At 40.7% G+C, this 21,354-nt stretch overlaps 1 protein-coding gene and 1 long non-coding RNA gene across 11 annotated transcripts in view; one reads left to right on the top strand and one right to left on the bottom strand.

Moving 5' to 3' along the window:
- The window catches only part of celf6 (CUGBP Elav-like family member 6), a 426,206-nt gene that overhangs the window by 256,121 nt on the left and 148,731 nt on the right, over positions 1 to 21,354 (top strand). For all 10 annotated transcript variants that reach the window (XR_009815640.2, XM_061964509.2, XM_061964507.2 and 7 more), the window contains exon 3: positions 8,547 to 8,595. Coding sequence is in view for 9 of the 10 variants with exons in the window: in XM_061964509.2 (XP_061820493.2) it covers positions 8,547 to 8,595 (49 nt within the window). In the remaining variant the exon portion in view is untranslated. The remainder of the gene's footprint in view (positions 1 to 8,546; positions 8,596 to 21,354) is intronic.
- The window catches only part of LOC133608893 (uncharacterized), a 257,241-nt gene that overhangs the window by 61,611 nt on the left and 174,276 nt on the right, over positions 1 to 21,354 (bottom strand). The gene's annotated exons all lie outside the window — the stretch shown is intronic.

Raw genomic sequence — 21,354 nt, forward strand, 5'->3', positions numbered from 1 at the left:
GCAGACACACTTTCACTTGGTTTTAGTTGGAGTGTGTGCGAGAGGATGGACGGTGTGATTGCTTTGGCCCAAAGGGGAAAGGCAGGCTGCCTCTTCGCCCAGCCTCTGATGAATTCATATAATTAACTCAGCCTTGATCTGTTGGCTAATCCTGCACTCCGTAATAAGGGATTAAGATGTCACCTAAGCCACCTGCTGTTATTGAGCCCCCAGACTTTTTGTGCTGGTGTGAGGCGGGGAGGGAGCGTGGACTTCTATTCCTGTGTAAAAGTTGTTTGCTACTAATAAAATGAAGCGACTTTAGCTGCTGCCATAAGCAAATGTGCGCTAAGCAATGACTCAATAGTTGGCCCAGAAGTTGCAGCAGACTTGCACTCGGGGAAAAAAAAGAAAAAGAGAAAAGAAAGTCCTGGTCAGAGTCAGTAAAAATGGACAAGAAAGTAGGACATGCTGGAAGGTGTGGGAGTTTGGAGAATCTTTCTTCCTCTTGCGTTGACCTCTTTGGACCGACTGGAGGAAGGAAAAAAATAATAAAAAAGGGAAAAGAAAGAAGTGCCAATTGGTTGGCGGACTGCCGGGCCAGCCCGCCTCGTCTGCCTGCCGGGCACTGCCACTCTGTTGCCTAGCAACCCCCAAGTGTACTTTTGGGGTGTCTAATGACTCTTGTTGCGGCAGTGGGCTCAGGGCCACTAATGAAGCCTCGATTGTTGCTGTTTAAAAGCGCTACAAGCTGACTGATCACCGTACAGAGATGTTGGGACTTGGGGCTCTCCTTAACCTCTTAGGCAAGACAAATTGTGACACTGGCATATTTAAAGCAAGCACACACACACACACACACACACACACTGCTTACAATGTTACAACTGACCTATATTATGCCTGATGCATGGCTGTTGCATGCAACGCGACCTTTACGCAAGACTCGCTGGGAAACATCGATATCCACACAGAAATAGACTGTTCCAACCTCTGAACTCGGATGTAACTAAAACATCTGGACGATCTAAATGCCAAGCACAACTTGTGGGAATGGTGCATTGTGGGATATGTTAAGTTACGGCAGGAAGTTGCAATCCGAGAGCACAGTGCCAGCGTTGTTGAGTTGTGACTTGGAATGGATTTTTTTCAGCTCCACTGGCCTTGTTGGGGGTTTCCGCTTAAAAATAGTACCACTTTTGCAGTTGGTAGAATCTGTAAGCACAACCTTTGACGGTTTGATCTACCCTTAAAAAACTTTAAAAAATATATTTTAGGGCTCGATCAGGGGTGTCCAAAGTGCGTCACGTAGCAACTTTTTTAACGGCCCGCAGCCTGATCGTTAACATTCTAATATAGCATAGCTGCTTTTTTGCTCCTGCATGTGCCTCACAATACGAAGGTCCTGAGTAGTCTTGGGTTCAATCCCGGGCTCGGGATCTTTCTGTGTGGAGTTTGCATGTTCTCCCCGTGACTGTGTGGGTTCCCTCCGGGTACTCCGGCTTCCTCCCACCTCCATAGACATGCACCTGGGGATATGTTGATTGGCAACACTAAATTGGCCTTAGTGTGTGAATGTGAGTGTGAATGTTGTCTGTCTATCTGTGTTGGCCCTGCGATGAGGTGGTGACTTGTCCAGGGTGTACCCCGCCTTCCGCCCGAATGCAGCTCCAGCACCCCCCCGCAACCCCAAAAGGGACAAACGGTAGAAAATGGATGGATGGATGGATGCAGGTATGCCGCTCAGCGTAAAATATTTTGTTTCATACCTGTTAGCATGGTAACGTTAGTATTTTAACTTGTTTTTTTTAGCAAATTTCGTAGGTATACACCTCAGTCATATTTTGGTACTTGATGGATGGTTTTTTTTTGTTTTTTTGATGGATGTTAACATTAGCAGGCCAACATTTTAAACGAGTAACACCCCTAAGAGCATACTTGTCAAACCTCCCGAATTTCAGTGCCCCCTCCCGAAAATCTCCCGGGGCAACCATTCTCCCGAATTTCTCCCGATTTTCACCCGGACAACAATATTAAGGGCGTGCCGTAATGGCACTGCCTTCAGCGTCCTCTACAACCTGTCGACGCGTCCGCTTTTTCACCATACAAACAAGCGTGCCGGCCCAGTCGCATGTTGTATGCGGCTTCTGCATACACACGAAAGTGACTGCAAGACATACTTGATCAACAGCCATACAGGTCACACTGAGGGTGGCCGTATAAACAACTTTAACACTATTACAAATATGCGCCACACTGTGAACCCACACCAAACAAGGATGACAAACACATTTGGGGAGAACATCCGCACCGTAACACAACATAAACACAACAGAACAAATACCCAGAATCCCTTGCATCCCTAACTCTTCCGGGCTACAATATACACCCCCCGCTACCATCAAACCCCCCCCCCAACCCCGCCCACCTCTACCCCGCCCCCCACACCTCAAAAGCCCCCCCAATCTCCCGAATTCAAAGGTCTCAAGGTTGGCAAGTATGCCTAAGAGTAATATATTTTGGTACTTGATGCAGGTTACAGTTGCCATTTTAGCATGCTATCATTCGCATACCAGCTCTTTAACTAATTTAGTCGGTAATCAGTAACATATATTTTGGTATTTTACTAATGCTAACTGTAAGCATGTTGTTGTTAGCATGTTAGCATACTACTGACAGCATGCTAGCTTGTTGTATTGTTTTGGTTTTTTTTAGCTCATTTTGCTCATATTTTCCGTTACTTGACTCTATATGGCCAGCGTGCTCACTGTCAGATTTACCTCTTCAGCATTTACAAAAAATGTGTACCAAAAACTGCATTTTCTAATTCTTTGAGGAAAAACTATATATTGCACTGGTTTAGAAGGTCAAAAGTACCAAAATGGCCCTTGATTTGTCAGTCTGTGGCCATCAGTGGAAACAATTTGGGGTAGGTTGTACGTATTAGTTATATAGATATGCTTAGGTGTACATTTTGGATACAGTTTGCTCCCTTGTGAAATAATCATCACCCATTTTTTTAAATCTGTCATCAAGATGTTTAAATGTAGAGAAATTCTCAGATTGCAAATTAAACCACACCCCACCCTCTCCAAAATTATCATAATGTAGCTTTGTAAATTGCTTAAATAAATATCTTAATGTCATCACTGCAATTTATGTTTCAGACATGGTTCATAATAAACTTCATAAACCTTATAGATTCACTCGGTCACAACATTAGCTACACCTGCATACTCTCAGATCGATTCATAGAGTGCATAAAACCAGCTATTTTAGCAGTATTTATGTTACTGCATGTCATATGTCAGTGTTACTTTTCATATATAAATGAAAATAATCAATTTTTTTTAACTGGGAGTTTGACTTAATATCTAAATAAATGCCATCGCCTCGCAAAACCCCAAAAACGGAGGCATCAAAACTTTCGTGCAAGCTCACGCTAAGATGTATGAACCTTATCATTTGACGCTATGGCATTGTTTGACACGAGTACCAAACCATGTAACAACACCCATCCATCCATTTTCTACCGCTTGTCCCTTTCGGGGTCGCGGGGGGCGCTGGAGCCTATCCCAGCTGCATTCGGGTGGTAGGGGTACACCTTGGACAAGTCGCAACCTCATCGCAGGGCCAACACAGATAGACAGACAACATTCACACTCACATTCACACACTAGGGCCAATTTTTTAGTGTTTCCAATCAACCTATCCCCAGGTGCATGTCTTTGGAGGTGGGAGGAAGCCGGAGTAGTCACGGGGAGAACATGCAAACTCCACACAGAAAGACCCCAGGCTCGTTATCGAACCCAGGACCTTTGTATTTATAAGTCAAAAAAGATTAACTTCATTATAGGTCCTCTTCAGTGGCAAAAAAAAAAGCCACTGAATGTATAGGAGACATGATAACAAACAATGGAGGAGACGAAAGGGCTCCTGTATTTACTGCACTCAGAAAGACCCCAGGCTCGGTATCGAACCCAGGACCTTTGTATTTATAAGTCAAAAAAGATTAACTTCATTATAGGTCCACTTCAGTGGCAAAAAAAATGTCACTGAATGTATAGGAGACACGGTAACAAACAATGGAGGAGAAGAAAGGGTTCCTGTATTTACTGGCCATGCAAGGGTAACTCATGTTATTCAAGAGGAGACTACGGGCGCCCTGTGATTGACTGGCAACCGGTTGCATCTTGCCCAAAATCAAAGGGGTAATAGTTAAAGTTCAAGTTAAAGTCCCAACGATTGTCACAAACACACTGGGTGTGGTGAAATATGTCCTCTGCATTTGACCCATGTTCACCCCCTGGGAGGTGAGGGGAGCAGTGAGCAGCAGCGGTGGCCACGCTTGGGAATCATTTGGTGATTTAACCCCCAATTCCAACCCTTGATGCTGAGTGCCAAGCAGGGAGGCAACGGGTACAATTTTCGTAAGCTTTGGTATGACTCACGACCTCCCAGTCTCAGGGCGGACTCTCTAACCACAAGGCCACTAAACTGGTGGCCAACGTTAGTAAGCTCTCTTTTTTCTTTTTTTTTTAGCAAATTTTGTAGGTATACACCTCAGTATACCGACTCAAACATGACCCTAAACAGGTATGCAATAGAAAAACAAAGTAATCAATAAATGAGACTAAGGGCAGTAAAAAAAAACAGGCCAGTACAGCAAAGTGGATACTGTGGAGCATAACACTATAGTGTCCACAGCGACAGCCTCAAATGTGGCAGATGTTACTCACAGCAAAAGGCAAAGTAAAAGAACACTCAAACTGTCTATGAAGAATATATAGCTGCGGTTTGCGGAATTTGTCAGCAGGCGTTTGCAAAGAGCCTTCACACCCTTAACTATGTGACGTGTGCATCAGCATTGTTTCGGTGTCGCAGCATATTTTGCGGGGGTGTCACCGCGTATACGCTTGTCTATACATGTCCACCATATCCGCCTCTATATTTAGCTGCGGTCCAGGCTCATGTCACAGCTGCTGTCAGAGCGCTGCACCGCCTGAGGGGGCCAAACAACACCCACCGCGCCGCCCCGATGCTGAGTGATCCGAGTGGGCAGCGCCTCGCGTCGGTCACATGCTGGACCTGTCCGCATGGCCGAGTTCAGACAGACGGGTCCGGGTTCTGACAAATGCGAGGGAATATGACACATGGCCTGGATAAGCGAGGGGGGCTTACTTTAAGTGCTTTTCTGCTTCTGCAGCCGAACTCTCGGGAGTGACTCCAGATGAAATACAAGACATGCAAGCAAAAGAAGCAGCAAAGGGAGTTTTTAAAGAGTGTTTCTGAAGTTCGCATTGACACGTTCAACTCAGGGAACGACTCTTCAAATGCTACTTATTGATTATGTATAAGCCAACCAGTTGGGAAGGCAAGGGCAGGTTGGTGCGTGGCTGACCGGAGCGGCGCCAAATTGGTTATGGGCATGGTTGTATTTGTTTCACACATGCTTTAACAAGTTAGAGGGGGTAGATTCACATGTTAGATGTCTAAAAAGGAGCAGAACAAATCAAAGCTTATCCAATCCTACCCGTTCCAATGTCCAATTCCAATTGATTTAAAAACTAAATTGGGTCTCGAATGAAGTTAAACACAACAGAACAAATACCCAGAATCCCTTGCATCCCTAACTTTTCCGGGCTACAATATACACCCCCCGCTACCACCAAACCCCGCCCCCCCTGGGAGGTGAGGGGAGAAGTGAGCAGCAGCGGTGGCCGCGCTCGGGGACCATTTTGGTGATTTAACCCCCAATTCTAACCCTTGATGCTAAGTGGCAAGCAGGGAGGTAATGGGTACCATTTTTATAGTCTTCGGTATGACTCGGCCGGGGTTTGAACTCACGACCTACCGATGTCAGGGTGGACACTCTAACCACAAGGCCACTGAACAAGGGTTTGTACAAAAAAAAGTTTGCCTAATGAAGCACATTTCTACATGAGAAACAATGCAAACATGAATAATGGACTCCAGCATCTACAAAAGTCCACATTTTAGTAAAAGTTTGTACACTTTGAAAACAATATAACAAACAAACATAACAAGGGGGTGATGGATTGAGTTACTGTTTGCTGAAATTCATTTTTGTTTCTGGTTATCGTTTTTTATATTGATATTATCTTGATTTTATATGTACTTTATGTCATATTTTATTCATTATGGTACTTTTTCGTCACTTAGAATATTGTTTGTCTTTGGTACACTAATGTGCATAGTGTAGGCCATTGGCTCTTTATTTTATTTTTGCAAAAAATATATATATATATATATATTGTTATATTGCTCTTTTTTATCTTTAGTATGAACATTACAATGTAAACTCCAAATTATTTTTTTAATTGTTTTTTTGTTGCTATTTTTGTATTACAAAATGTTATTATTGATCATGTTTTACTGCATTGTAATCTTTTGTTTTGTGATTGTGTGATGTTTTTTTGCCTTTGCGCTTTGAGTTCCTTAAATAGGTAGAAAAGCGCTTTACAAGTACGACCCATTTACTATTTACCATTTGACCCCAGAAAGAATAGTCTCCACTGCGGTGTAGACTAATGGGGATCCTTAATAAACTAAACTAAACTAAACGTTCTATTTAATAACAAAGTAGAAACAACAACCACTAGCTGAACTGTTGACACGCACACCCACTATCACTAGCCCTGTGGTGCACTTACTTTGAAATCACAAAACTCCAAACTTTAACAGCCAGGTTGCACCAATGATTAAGCGTCAATCCATCCATTTACTACCGCTAGTCTCTCTCTGGGTCAACCCAGATGCACGAATAAGAAAAAAATCCACTTTACTTTTCCAGTTAATTGTCTTGGTGTGCCTTTTTAGGGTTTAATTGAGGTAGCCAAACTAGTAGCACAGTAACTAACGACAGCACTGCTGTGTTGGCTCAATGAGCACGGGAGATCGATTAGCCTGTCCAAAATGGATGTGCTGCCGGGCACAAAATGACTGCGCTGCGAGACACACAATGGGACCCATTGAATGGGTGGATTAAGCATTTGTATACAGACAAGGTTAGTACACAAAAATTTATTTTTATTCGGTCTGTGGCTCATAAAAGTTCGTACAAAGGGGTTTTGTATATTAAGGTTTCACTGTAATTGTCCATCAACATGTTTTCTAACTGGGAGAGAAAAAAATAGAGAATGTGTAGCAAACGCTGGATTGTCCAGTGATGAAATAAAAACTAAGAATTTTTTTTTGTGGAAATTTTAAATACAAAAATAAGTAGATAAAATTTAATATTAGGGTTGTACGGTATACCAGTATTGGTATAATACTGTGATACTGCCTTAAAAAATTACACCTAACATCCATTGTATTTATACCAAGTACATGAGCGTATCTAGTCAATACTACTATGATTACATCGATATTTTTAGCATCACAAAATATTTTGTCGTTTTTTATTTTTATTTACATGATGTATTCTTAAACTCAATAAATATGTCCCTGGACACATGAGGACTTTGAATATGACCAATGTATGATCCTGTAGTTACTTGGTATCAGATTGATACCTAAATATGTGGTATCTTCCAAAACTAATGTAAAGCATCCAAACAAAAGAAGAATAAGTGATTATTACATTTTAACAGAAGTGTAGATAGAACATGTTAAAAGAGAGAGTAAGCAGCATTTAAACAGTAATTGAACAAGTAGATTAATAATTTATTTTCTACTACTTGTCCTTAATAATGTTGAAAAATTAATAGAATGATTAATGACACAATGTGTTATTGCATACGTCAGCAGACTAATTAGGAGCCTTTGTTTGCTTACTAAAAGACAAGTTGTCTCATATGTTCACTATTTTATTTAAGGACAAACTTGCAAAAAGAAACATATGTTTAATGAACCGTAATATTTTTTGTTAAATGAAGCCTATAATGCAATTTTTTGTGGTCCACTTTATTTAGAAAAGTATCGAAAAGTACCGGAAAGTATCGAAAAGTATCGAAATACATTTTGGTGCTGGTACCAAAATATTGGTATCGGGACAACACTATTCAATATATTCAAAAATAATGAACAAACTGAAAAATGACTAAGCTATACATTATTAGATAATGATGAACAAATAATCTGTTAATATCAAATAATGATAAACAAGTGAAATCCAGATAATTATATCAGAAAGTTTTTTTTTTTCAGATGACGGCAAGGGAAAAAAGGATTGTTGAGGGGGGGTCAGAGATGAGCAGGATTTAGCTGGTGACTGGGAGTCTGGAGCCAGAAGGGGCACAGGAAGAATGAGGGCCAGCCAGAAAGGACCTCTGCCTGAAGGTCTGGGAGTGGCTCTGATGTAATGGCATTAATCTCCAAGTGCCATCTGACACCCAGTGTGACTCCGTCATTGAAAAGTGCTAATTCTGCTCAACTGTGGGCAATCTCTAGAGGCGGCCTTGTGGATTAATTAAACCCACTGCTTGGAGTTTTTGTGTTTAGCTAACAAAGCACTCACGACACACCAGAAACACCTATAACGTGATCAATTCAAAATGCCTCCGTTGTTTCTACACTAACATCCCTCTTCCTTCCTTTCCCTCCAGATGAATCGGCCCATCCAGGTGAAGCCAGCAGACAGCGAAGGACGGGGAGGTAAATAACCTTACAGACACAATCCTTAATATTCTACTCTCACTTAAGACGCACTGGGAGTTCAGCGGTGCAGGCACTAATATAGGTCACTTGCTTCTATTGACTTCCCATCTGCGCCAGTAAAAAAAAAAGAAAAAAGGGGGCTGTCGCGGTTCACAGTCACTGTGAGCAGGTCAAAGACGAAATAGAGAAAAACATGGCGAAAAAAGGTTGAGTACAACTCGAAACCTTGAACCTCCGACCGGAGGCTTCAGGAAACACGCATTCACTTAGCGGTAAGTCTGATAGACAAGCCCTGAGCTATACCACAATATGTTACTTTACTTCTGTTATTGAATAAATATGCTTATAGTACCCAGCATGGTCTTTTCAACTAAGGGACAACCATCTTACTTTTTTGAAGTCATCACTAACACCAAAATCAATAATTATTCAATCAAAGTTCATTTGTTCTGCCTTGAAGGGCTGCAAACACCACAACGGCCTCCCCTGATCTGAACCCACATCCGGGCAAGGAAAAAATTCCAACAACACTAAATGGGAAAAATTAAAAAAAAAACATGGGAAGGGTCCGCAGATGCGGAGACTGCCCTCCTGGGAGATCGGCTACAATAGATGCCAAAATGATAGACTACTGCACATAATGCACACAATTACTGCCACGCCTTACATCCTAAAAGCCATTCTAACCAAATTTTCCAAAGTTTATTTTCTGGAGTTTTCCGCTCTCTTTTTTTCAGTTTTCTCCTTATTATGTAACTGTAGGTTTAAAAACAGTTTTTTTTTCCCAGTGCTTGAAGTTCTCAGTTGTTCCTCTGGGAAGGCACACAACAAACTTTGAGCACCACTACAATGGAGTATGCTTTTATCATATACTTTTACGCTAAACTACTGAAAACATATAAAAAAAAAATTAAAAAAACTATACTAAAAATGTTTATGTACCACACACATTAAAAGAGTCACAATGTATAGTCATAGATAGAGATGGGTACTTTTCACATTTGAACTGATACGGTACCAATTACCTGGGAATTGATACGGGTAACCAACAGTATCAATTTTTGGTACTTTTGTGTGTGTTAGACTTAGACTAAGACAAACTTTATTGATCCACCAGGGAAATTATTCCACACAGTACCGTATTTTTCGGCAATTTTTTTCATAGTTTGGCCGGGGGTGCGACTTATACTTAGGAGCGGCCTTATGTGTGAAATTATTAACACATTACCGTAAAATATCAAATAATATTATTTAGCTCATTCACGTAAGAGACTAGACGTATAAGATTTCATGGGATTTAGCGATTAGGAGTGACAGATTGTTTGGTAAACGTATAGCATGTTCTATATGTTATAGTTATTTGAATGACTCTTACCATAATATGTTACGTTAACATACCAGGCACGTTCTCAGTTGGTTATTTATGCGTCATATAACGTACACTTATTCAGCCTGTTGTTCACTATTCTTTATTTATTTTAAATTGTCTTTCAAATGTCTATTCTTGGTGTTGTGTTTTATCAAATCAATTTCACCAAAAAATGCGACTTATACTCCAGTGTGACTTATATATGTTTTTTTCCTTCTTTATTATGCATTTTCGGCCGGTGCGACTTATACTCCGGAGCGACTTATACTCCGAAAAATACGGTAGCTCATTTACAAAGGATGGAAAGGATAATGCAGTTATAAAGTAGACAAAAAATTTACCATAGTAGCAATATAAAATATAATATATATGTAATATTTACATATTATATATACAGTATATAATATATATATATATATATATATATATATATATATATATATATATATATATATATATATATATATATATATATATATATATATAACAATTAATGTTTACTATGTATATTATATATAGTAAACGTAGATTGTTTATTAATAAATGTATATTTATATCATTTAAAATGAGCTGATTATAATAACTATGCTGTCCAGTTGTTATACCTTGTTTTTTTTTAAATTACATTTCTAAGTCGCATTTGCAAGTATTATAGACTTTGCATTTAGTTGCTATTCCAAGACGTTTGATGACACTACGGTGTGCTGCCCAGCGAGGAAGCAGTCTTTGCCATTAACCTGAATGTGCCTGTCTAGTCTCATTTTAAGCCCATCAAATTATTTATACTGGAAGTATTGTACTTATTACAGACTTGCAGCTTCACTGGAACATGCATCTTAGCTGTAGTTTTCATTACCAAAATGTGGTGTTGTTGAAATCACCATGTAAAATTGCTAAGGCTAATCAGTCGCATTTATATGGCATAGCCAATGTAAACTAGTATCAAGCTAGAGCATTTTTAAAAAGCGGGGCCTTACTGTGCGTTCAAGCGCCTAATTCTTGCTTTGCTGGCGTTGAAAATCGTAACATTACCTAAAGACAGGTTGTCTGAATGCTCAGAGTTTCCTTGCCAAGTGTTGCCAACAGAATGGGAAAAAGGGAGTTTTTAGTAGTTTAGAGTAAAAAGTCTATGACCTGAGAAACAATTCAATGCGATCAGAAGTCAGGCTTAGATATTGTAGATTAGCTATTGTAGAATTATACTCAAAAAAGGTTTCAATGATGCTTGGAATAGAGAGAAATTCAAAGCTTGTTTGCATTAGTGATGTGACATTCGTGAACGAGTCAAGACTTTTGAACGGCTACGTTGAGTGAATGTTGAGAACCGATTCCCATTCGGGAGTCGTTTGTTTGCGAGCCGATTTTATAGAAACATTTTTCACACACCACTTTATTAAGAAATATTAGCGGCTGAAACACAGTAGTTAAGCAGGTAGGGTAGTACAGTTTTGCAGTCACATTTTTTATAATTATTGTTTTTATTGTACTTGTATTTACAGCACCTGTATATGAATCATAAACATATAACGCACTTGAGTTTTATATGTATATTTTTTCTGTATTGTTAAAATATGAAAAATTTGCTCGAACTTTATGCAGTGTTTTTATTGTGCCACCAGCAAAATAGTGATCTCATTATAATATCCTGATGCTATGGCACCATCTTGTTTAATGTATACAGTACAAACACAAGCCAAAGTAAATTATATTTCAGAATCATTTCCACAAGGTATATATTGTTAGAATATGTAAGTTTGAATTATTCTGATATTCGGATCTTATAGCTGCAACCTGTGCTAGTGATAGTTTTCATGATATTTGAGTTACTTAACAAAATATAACAAGCCGTTCTTTTGAACCCCTCAAGATCCGGCTGCTTTCAAAGACCGTTAATCCCATCTCGAGTTTGCAATATTTTTTAAAACTGCTCAAAACATTCCTAACTTGCCATACGGGCATAACATTTAGGGATTTCAACATCTACGGTCCATAAAATCATCAAAAGGTTCCGAGAATCTGGAGAAATCACTCCATGTAAGCGGCATGGCCGGAAACCAACATTGAATGACCGTGACCTTCGATCCCTCAGACGGCACTGTATCAAAAACCGACATCAATCTCTAAAGGATATCACCACATGGGCTCAGGAACACTTCAGAAAACCACTGTCACTAAATACAGTTTGTCACTACATCTGTAAGTGCAAGTTAAAGCTCTACTATGCAAAGCGAAAACCATTTATCAACAACATCCAGAAATGCCGCCGGCTTCTCTAGGCCCGAGATCATTTAAGATGGACTGATGCAAAGTAGAAAAGTGTTCTGTGGTCTGACGAGTCCACATTTCAAATTGTTTTTGGAAATATTCGACATTGTGTCATCCGGACCAAAGGGGAAGCGAACCATCCAGACTGTTATCGACGCAAAGTTCAAAAGCCAGCATCTGTGATGGTATGGGGGTGCATTAGTGCCCAAGGCATGGGTAACTTACACATCTGTGAAGGCACCATTAATGCCGAAAGGCACATACAGGTTTTGGAACAACATATGCTGCCATCTAAGCGCCGTGTTTTTCATGGACGCCCCTGCTTATTTCAGCAAGACAATGCCAAGCCACATTCAACACGTGTTACAACAGCGTGGCTTCGTAAAAAAAAGAGTGCGGGTACTTTCCTGGCCCACCTGCAGTCCAGACCTGTCTCCCATCGAAAATGTGTGGCGCATTATGAAGCGTAAAATACGACAGCGGAGACCCTGGACTGTTGAACGACTGAAGCTCTACATAAAACAAGAATGGGAAAGAATTCCACTTTCAAAGCTTCAACAATTAGTTTCCTCAGTTCCCAATCGTTTATTGAGTGTTGTTAAAAGGGGACATTATCACAATTTCAGAAGGGTTAAAACTATTAAAAATCAGTTCCCAGTGGCTTATTTTATTTTTCGAAGTTTTTTTCAAAATTTTACCCATCACGCAATATCCCTAAAAAAAGCTTCAAAGTGCCTGATTTTAACCATCGTTATATACACCCGTCCATTTTCCTGTGCCTGATTTTAACCATCGTTATATACACCCGTCCATTTTCCTGTGACGTCACACAGTGATGCCGATACAAACAAACATGGCGAATAGAACAGCAAGATATAGCGACATTAGCTCGGATTCAGACTCAGATTTCAGCGGCTTAAGCGATTCAACAGATTACGCATGTATTGAAACGGATGGTTGTAGTGTGGAGGCAGGTAGCGAAAACAAAATTGAAGAAGAAACTGAAGCTATTGAGCCATATCGGTTTGAACCGTATGCAAGCGAAACCGACGAAAACGGCACGACAGCCAGCGACACAGGAGAAATTGAGGACGAATTTGGCGATCGCCTTCTAACCAACGATTGGTATGTTTGTTTGGCATTAAAGGAAACTAACAACTATGAACTACGTTTACAGCATATGAAATACATTTGGCAACAACATGCACTTTGAGAGTGCAGACAGCCCTTTCATCAATTAATATATTCTGTAGACATACCCTCATGCGCTCTCTTTTCCTGAAAGCTGATCTGTCCAGTCCAGTTGGAAATGCATCTGCTTTGAGTGTCGCAGGATATCCACACATTCTTGCCATCTCTGTCGTCGCATAGCTTTCGTCGGTAAAGTGTGCGGAACAAACGTCCAATTTCTTGCCACTTTCGCATCTTTGGGCCACTGGTGCAACTTGAATCCGTCCCTGTTCGTGTTGTTACACCCTCCGACAACACACCGACGAGGCATGATGTCTCCAAGGTACGGAAAACAGTCGAAAAAACGGAAAATAACAGAGCTGATTTGACTCGGTGTTTGTAATGTGTTTGAGAAAATGGCGGATTGCTTCCCGATGTGACGTCACGTCGTGAGAGCGAATAATAGAAAACCATTTAATTCGCCAAAATTCACCCATTTAGAGTTTGGAAATCGGCTAAAAAAATATATGGTCTTTTTTCTGCAACATCAAGGTATATATTGACGCTTACATAGGTCTGGAGATAATGTTCCCCTTTAAAAGAAAAGGCCATGTAACACAGTGGTGAACATGCCCTTTCCCAACTACTTTGGCATGTGTTGCAGCCATGAAATTCTAAGTTAATTATTATTTGCAAATAAAAAATAAAGTTTATGAGTTTGAACATCAAATATCTTGTCTTTGTAGTGCATTCAATTGAATATGGGTTGAAAAGGATTTACAAATCATTGTATTCCGTTTATATTTACTAACACAATTTCCCAACTCATATGGAAACGGGGTTTGTATAAAACATGCTTTCAAATTATCCTTAATCTCTTGCAGCATGCTTGTATTGAGTGACTACCATCACTGAGCTTAACGCTGGTTCAGCCGGTTAAAAATGTGTTGAACAGAGGCCATTTGGATGGGTGAGTCTGATGAGACACCACATTTGTGATTTATACGGCCAATAAGATGGTCAATTTCCATTGGTGCACACACACATACCCCCAAAGTAGGTCTTATTTTCGTCATGTTGACACTTTAATTAATGGACATCTAAAAACAGGCAAAGTCTGACCGACATGGCTTGTGTAAGAGCCAATTGGCATTCTCACCAAGATAAATTAGATCTCTGGGCTTAAGAGGGGAGGATGGATGGGTCCCAATATCAATTACTACCCACTTTTTTTTTTAACCGAGAGGCTACTGAGATGAACAGGCAGTGTGAATGAAATGCAAACGGCTCTTAGGCTGGCAGGGCCGTCGCCCGTCTGTTAGATGAAGTTTCTATATGGGGGGACAGGCCGGGATTGAAATAAGACCGGCAGACAGGCCCCAGCAGAGATATTGAGCTTTAATGGCAACAGGAAGTCGGCCGCCCGGCAAGGGAAGTAAACCGCGGTCGCAGCTGACAATGAAATGAGATTTACTATGAAGCCGTGTGGTTAAAGGGAAATAGACGGCACCGGCTAAGGCTGACTAAGAAAGAGAGAAGCGGCGGCACACGATTCATTTATGGAAGGACCAGTCAGGTACTATTCCCGGAGGATTGTCAAAGCTGGAGAAGCAAGGGGGGACATTTGTACCTTCAGTATGGAGTCACATTTATCACTCGCAAGACATCGGCAATTACCCATCACGGAAGGTGTGGAGAGGTCCTGGGTTTCTCATCGACACAGGCATTATTCCATTTAGAGGGGTCTGGAAGACCCTCTTTTGTGGAGGCTCTCCCTTAGAGACGTTTCACACGTCGCTGGGGACATGCCGATGCCACAAAACGGCAATGGCTATGTCCCAGTTCAGGGGCTTGATCCTTCTTTCGAGGGCCAATGATTTTATAAACCCGGAAGGCTTTTCCCAAGGCCCCTCAGATTAGGACCTTAAAACACACAATCTTTACTGAGAAAAATGGTTCAAAATTAGCATAAGCATTCCTTCATTCCCATTGTTAGCTACATAAAAGGGAATATATTTTCACACTGCTCTACATTCATCATTAAAGGGGAACATTATCACCAGACCTATGTAAGTGTCAATATATACCTTGATGTTGCAGAAAAAAGACCATATATTTTTTTAACCGATTTCCGAACTCTAAATGGGTGAATTTTGGCGAATTAAACGCCTTTCTATTATTCGCTCTCGGAGCGATGACGTCATCGGGAAGCAATCCGCCATTTTCTCAAACACCGAGTCAAATCAGCTCTGTTATTTTCCGTTTTTTCGACTGTTTTCCGTACCTTGGAGACATCATGCCTCGTCGGTGTGTTGTCGGAGGGTGTAACAACACGAACAGGGACGGATTCAAGTTGCACCAGTGGCCCAAAAATGCGAAAGTGGCAAGAAATTGGACGTTTGTTCCGCACACTTTACCGACGAAAGCTATGCTACGACAGAGATGGCAAGAATGTGTGGATATCCTGCGACACTCAAAGCAGATGCATTTCCAACTGGACTGGACAGATCAGCTTTCAGGAAAAGAGAGCGGATGAGGGTATGTCTACAGAATATATTAATTGATGAAAACTGGGCTGTCTGCACTCTCAAAGTGCATGTTGTTGCCAAATGTATTTCATATGCTGTAAACCTAGTTCATAGTTGTTAGTTTCCTTTAATGCCAAACAAACACATACCAATCGTTGGTTAGAAGGCGATCGCCGAATTCGTCCTCGCTTTCTCCCGTGTCGCTGGCTGTCGTGTCGTTTTCGTCGGTTTCGCTTGCATACGGTTCAAACCGATATGGCTCAATAGCTTCAGTTTCTTCTTCAATTTCGTTTTCACTACCTGCCTCCACACTACAACCATCCGTTTCAATACATGCGTAATCTGTTGAATCGCTTAAGCCGCTGAAATCCGAGTCTGAATCTGAGCTAATGTCGCTATACCTTGCTGTTCTAGCCGCCATGTTTGTTTGTATTGGCATCACTGTGTGACGTCACAGGAAAATGGACGGGTGTATATAACGATGGTTAAAATCAGGCACTTTGAAGCTTTTTTTAGGGATATTACGTGATGGGTAAAATTTTGAAAAAAACTTCGAAAAATAAAATAAGCCACTGGGAACTGATTTTTAATGGTTTTAACCCTTCTGAAATTGTGATAATGTTCCCCTTTAAACACAACACTGTGTTACTGCAAATTCCCTCATATGTGGTTTATTACCAGTCATTCTGGGTTTTTTTCTAGTGTGCAAGGTGGTTGTTGTTTAGAACTGGTGGAAGGAACTGTTGTAATTTTTACACTACACATATACGAGAAAGTTATCTGCCAGCAACCATGTACTGTACCAACTAGGCAGTGAGGGGACAAATGACCATAATGTATCCTTAGCTGTAAAACATCCAATAATGTTACATTCGTTCAAAACTAGAGATGTCCGATAATATCAGATTGCCGATTTTATCGGCCAATAAATGCTTGAAAATTTAATATTGGAAATTATCGGTACCAGTTTCAAAATTATCGGTATCGGTTTCAAAAAGTAAAATGTATGACTTTTTTTTAAACGCCGCTGTGTACACGGACGTAGGAAGAAGTACAGAGCGTCAATAAACCTTAAAGGCACTGCCTTTGCGTGCCGGCCCAGTCACATAATATCTACGGCTTTTCACACACACAAGTGAATGCAACGCATACTTGGTCAAGAGCCATACAGGTCACACTGAGGGTGGCCGTATAAACAACTTTAACACTGTTACAAATATGCGCCACACTGTGAACCCACACCAAACAAGAATGACAAACACATTTCGGGAGAACATCCGCACCGTAACACATAAAGACAACAGAACAAATACCCAGAACCCCTTGCAGCACTAACTCTTCCGGGACGCTACAAAATACACCCCCCGCTCCCCCACCTCAACCTCCTTATGCTTTCTCAGAGAGAGCATGTCCCAAATTCCAAGCTGCTTTTTTGAGGCATGTTAAAAAAAATAATGCACTTTGTGACTTCAATAATAGATATGGCATCGCCATGTTGGCATTTTTGCCCATAACTTGAGTTGATTTATTTTGGAAAACCTTGTTACATTGTTTAATGCATCCAGCAGGGCATCACAACAAAATTAGGCATAATAATGTGTTAATTCCACGAATGTATATATCAGTATCGGTTGATATCGGTATCGGTAATTAAGATAATAATTTTGGTGATTTAACCCCCAATTCCAACCCTTGATGCTGAGTGCCAAGCAAGGAGGTAATGGGTCCCATTTTTATAGTCTTTAGTATGACTCGGCCGGGGTTTGAACTAATATTGTTTTTAATATTGTTTTTAACATGGCTGTGCAGCACTTTGGAAACTTCTTGTTGTTTAAATGTGCTATATAAATAAAGTGGATTGGATTGGCTTGAACCGATGTCAGGGCGGACACTCTAACCACAAGGCCACTGAATCAATAATAATAAGAATAATAAATAAATAATAATAAATAAAAAGCAGCAGCGGTGGCCCCGTTCAGAAATCAAATAATATTAATAATAATAAATCAATAAATAATAATAAGAAACACATGTTTAATATACTGTGAGATTTTTTGTTTAAAAAAAGCCAATCAAGCCGTTTTTTTGTGGTCCCCCTTATTTAGAAAAGTACCAAAAAGTATCGAAAAACATTTTGGTACCGGTACCGCTATAAAATATTGGTATCGGGACAAAACTAGTCAGTACACTCTATAAGGAAGCGCTAAAAATTACAACATGAATGACAGGGAGAAGAGGCTGTCGATTTGGAAGTACGTAAATAAGACCGCCAACAAAACAGTCAGAAAGTGGCTTGAAAACGGTCTGTAAAACATAATTTATTCAACACTTAGACCAAATAACCACCATTACATTTTATGTAGACCAATACTTGCCAACCCTCCCGGATTTTCCGGGAGACTCCCGAAATTCAGCGCCTCTCCCGAAAACCTCCCGGGACAAATTTTCTCCCGAAAATCTCCCGAAATTCAGGCGGAGCTGGAGGCCATGCCCCCTCCAGCTCCATGCGGACCTGGGTCCGCTTTCCCACAATATAAAGAACGTCTACAGTAAAGCAGTCCGTCTGCCGTAAACAGCAATGTTGTGACACTCTTAAACAGGACAATACTGCCATCTAGTGCATTTGATGAAAGCACTTTTGTGCGTGCCACACATCAATGCATAATCAGAGAGGGTGTTCAGCATGGTTAGAAAGATAGTGACAGAGAATTGAACAAGGATGGGCAATTCAACCCTTAACTCAACAATGAGTAGATGAGTGTTACGTGTGTGTATATGTGTAAATAAATGAACACTGAAATTCAAGTATTTATTTTATTTATATATATATATATATATATATATATATAGCTAGAATTCACTGAAAGTCAATTATTTCTTATATATATATATATATATATATATATGTATGTGTGGGGGAAAAAAATCACAAGACTATTTCATCTCTACAGGCCTGTTTCATGAGGGGGGTACCCTCAATCGTCAGGAGATTTTAATGGGAGCATTCGCATACCATGGTTTATATAGGGCACAGAGTGGGTGGGTACAGGCTGGCCTAGGGGCGTGGTGATTGGTTCATGTGTTACCTAGGAGGTGTTTCCGTCTATGGCGGCATGTTGTTACAATTTCGCTGCGCTTGTTGAGGGATGACAGGTCTGGACGGTAGATAATAAACAGTTTCTCTTTCAAGCATAGGTTGCATCTTTTATTACCACTATTGTAAGGTGTGCTGGATGCAAGAATTTGCCATGTTATTGAATATTCAACATTATTGTCTTTGAGGTCCCAAATGTGTTTGCTGAGTTCTGTGGTATTTCACAGGTTTTTGTTCCTGAAAGAAGCCTTGTGGTTGTTCCATCTGGTTTTGAATTCACCCTCGGTTTATCCTACATATGTGTCGGATGTGTTAATGTCCTTGCGTATTACCTTAGATTGGTAGACAACTGATGTTTGTAAGCATCCCCCGTTGAGGGGGCAATCAGGTTTCTTTCGACAGTTACATGCTTTGTTGGTTTTGGAGTCGTTCTGACTGGGGGTCGACGGCTCATTTGCAATTGTTTTGTTGTGGTTTGAGATGATTTGTCGTATATTGTTCATGCAGCTGTAGCTCAATTTGATGTTGTTCTTGTTGAATACTTTTCTTAGGTTGTTGTCTTTGGGAAAGTGTTTGTCAATCAGGTTGAGGAATTTGTGTCCAGCAGCAGTAATCAAATGGTTCAACAACATCCAAGACAAACAACAGCACAACTTTATCTCCTTTGATATCGAGGAATTTTACCCTTCCATCACGCAAGACCTACTGACTCAAGCACTAGACTTCGCCTCAGACTACGACTCAATCACAGGCAACGAAAGAAACATCATCATCCACGCAAAAAACTCCATTCTCATCCACAACAGTACACCATGGCAAAAAAAGAACAATGCAACATTTGACGTCACTATGGGAAGTTTTGACGGAGCAGAAACGTGTGAACTCGTTGGGAGTTTCCTCCTCTCCCAGCTCGCTAGCCTCAATCTGAACCTTGGTATTTACCGTGATGACGGACTGGCAGTGTGTCGCGCCTCGCCAAGGAGCAGCGAGAATACCAAGAAGCGCATATGCCAAATTTTCAAAGAGAACGGCCTACGGATCACGATTGAAGCCAACAAGCAAACCGTCAACTTTCTTGACGTCACTTTCAACCTGAGAAATAACAGCTACCAACCATTCACGAAACCCAACACAACACTCCAATACGTGCACCATGACAGCAACCATCCACCCACCACCACGAAAAGAATACCTACCGGAATCAATAAAAGGCTATCGATGCTGTCATCTAGCAAAGCTGAATTTGACCAAGCAACCCCCCTGTACCAAAAAGCCCTTGATGAAAGCGGATACAATTTCACCCTCACCTATGAACCCACGCCAGGAAACCAGCCAAAAAAGAACAGAAAACGAAACGGCATCATCTGGTACAACCCCCCATACAGCAAAAACGTCTCAACGAACATTGGACACAAATTCCTCAACCTGATTGACAAACACTTTCCCAAAGACAACAACCTAAGAAAAGTATTCAACAAGAACAACATCAAATTGAGCTACAGCTGCATGAACAATATACGACAAATCATCTCAAACCACAACAAAACAATTGCAAATGAGCCGTCGACCCCCAGTCAGAACGACTCCAAAACCAACAAAGCATGTAACTGTCGAAAGAAACCTGATTGCCCCCTCAACGGGGGATGCTTACAAACATCAGTTGTCTACCAATCTAAGGTAATACGCAAGGACATTAACACATCCGACACATATGTAGGATTAACCGAGGGTGAATTCAAAACCAGATGGAACAACCACAAGGCTTCTTTCAGGAACAAAAACCTGCGAAATACCACAGAACTCAGCAAACACATTTGGGACCTCAAAGACAATAATGTTGAATATTCAATAACATGGCAAATTCTTGCATCCAGCACACCTTACAATAGTGGTAATAAAAGATGCAACCTATGCTTGAAAGAGAAACTGTTTATTATCTACCGTCCAGACCTGTCATCCCTCAACAAGCGCAGCGAAATTGTAACAACATGCCGCCATAGACGGAAACACCTCCTAGGTAACACATGAACCAATCACCACGCCCCTAGGCCAGCCTGTACCCACCCACTCTGTGCCCTATATAAACCATGGTATGCGAATGCTCCCATTAAAATCTCCTGACGATTGAGGGTACCCCCCTCATGAAACAGGCCTGTAGAGATGAAATAGTCTTGTGATTTTTTTTCCCCACACATACATATATTGCGCTCTACTACGGTATCGAGCACTATTTTTTGGATAACCTTATTAAGACACATATATATATATATATATATATATATCCATCCATCCATTTTCTACCACTTATTCCCTTCGGGGTCATGGGGATA

This window comes from Nerophis lumbriciformis, linkage group LG06 (assembly GCF_033978685.3).
Source record: "Nerophis lumbriciformis linkage group LG06, RoL_Nlum_v2.1, whole genome shotgun sequence".
NCBI classification, from domain to species: domain Eukaryota; kingdom Metazoa; phylum Chordata; class Actinopteri; order Syngnathiformes; family Syngnathidae; genus Nerophis; species Nerophis lumbriciformis.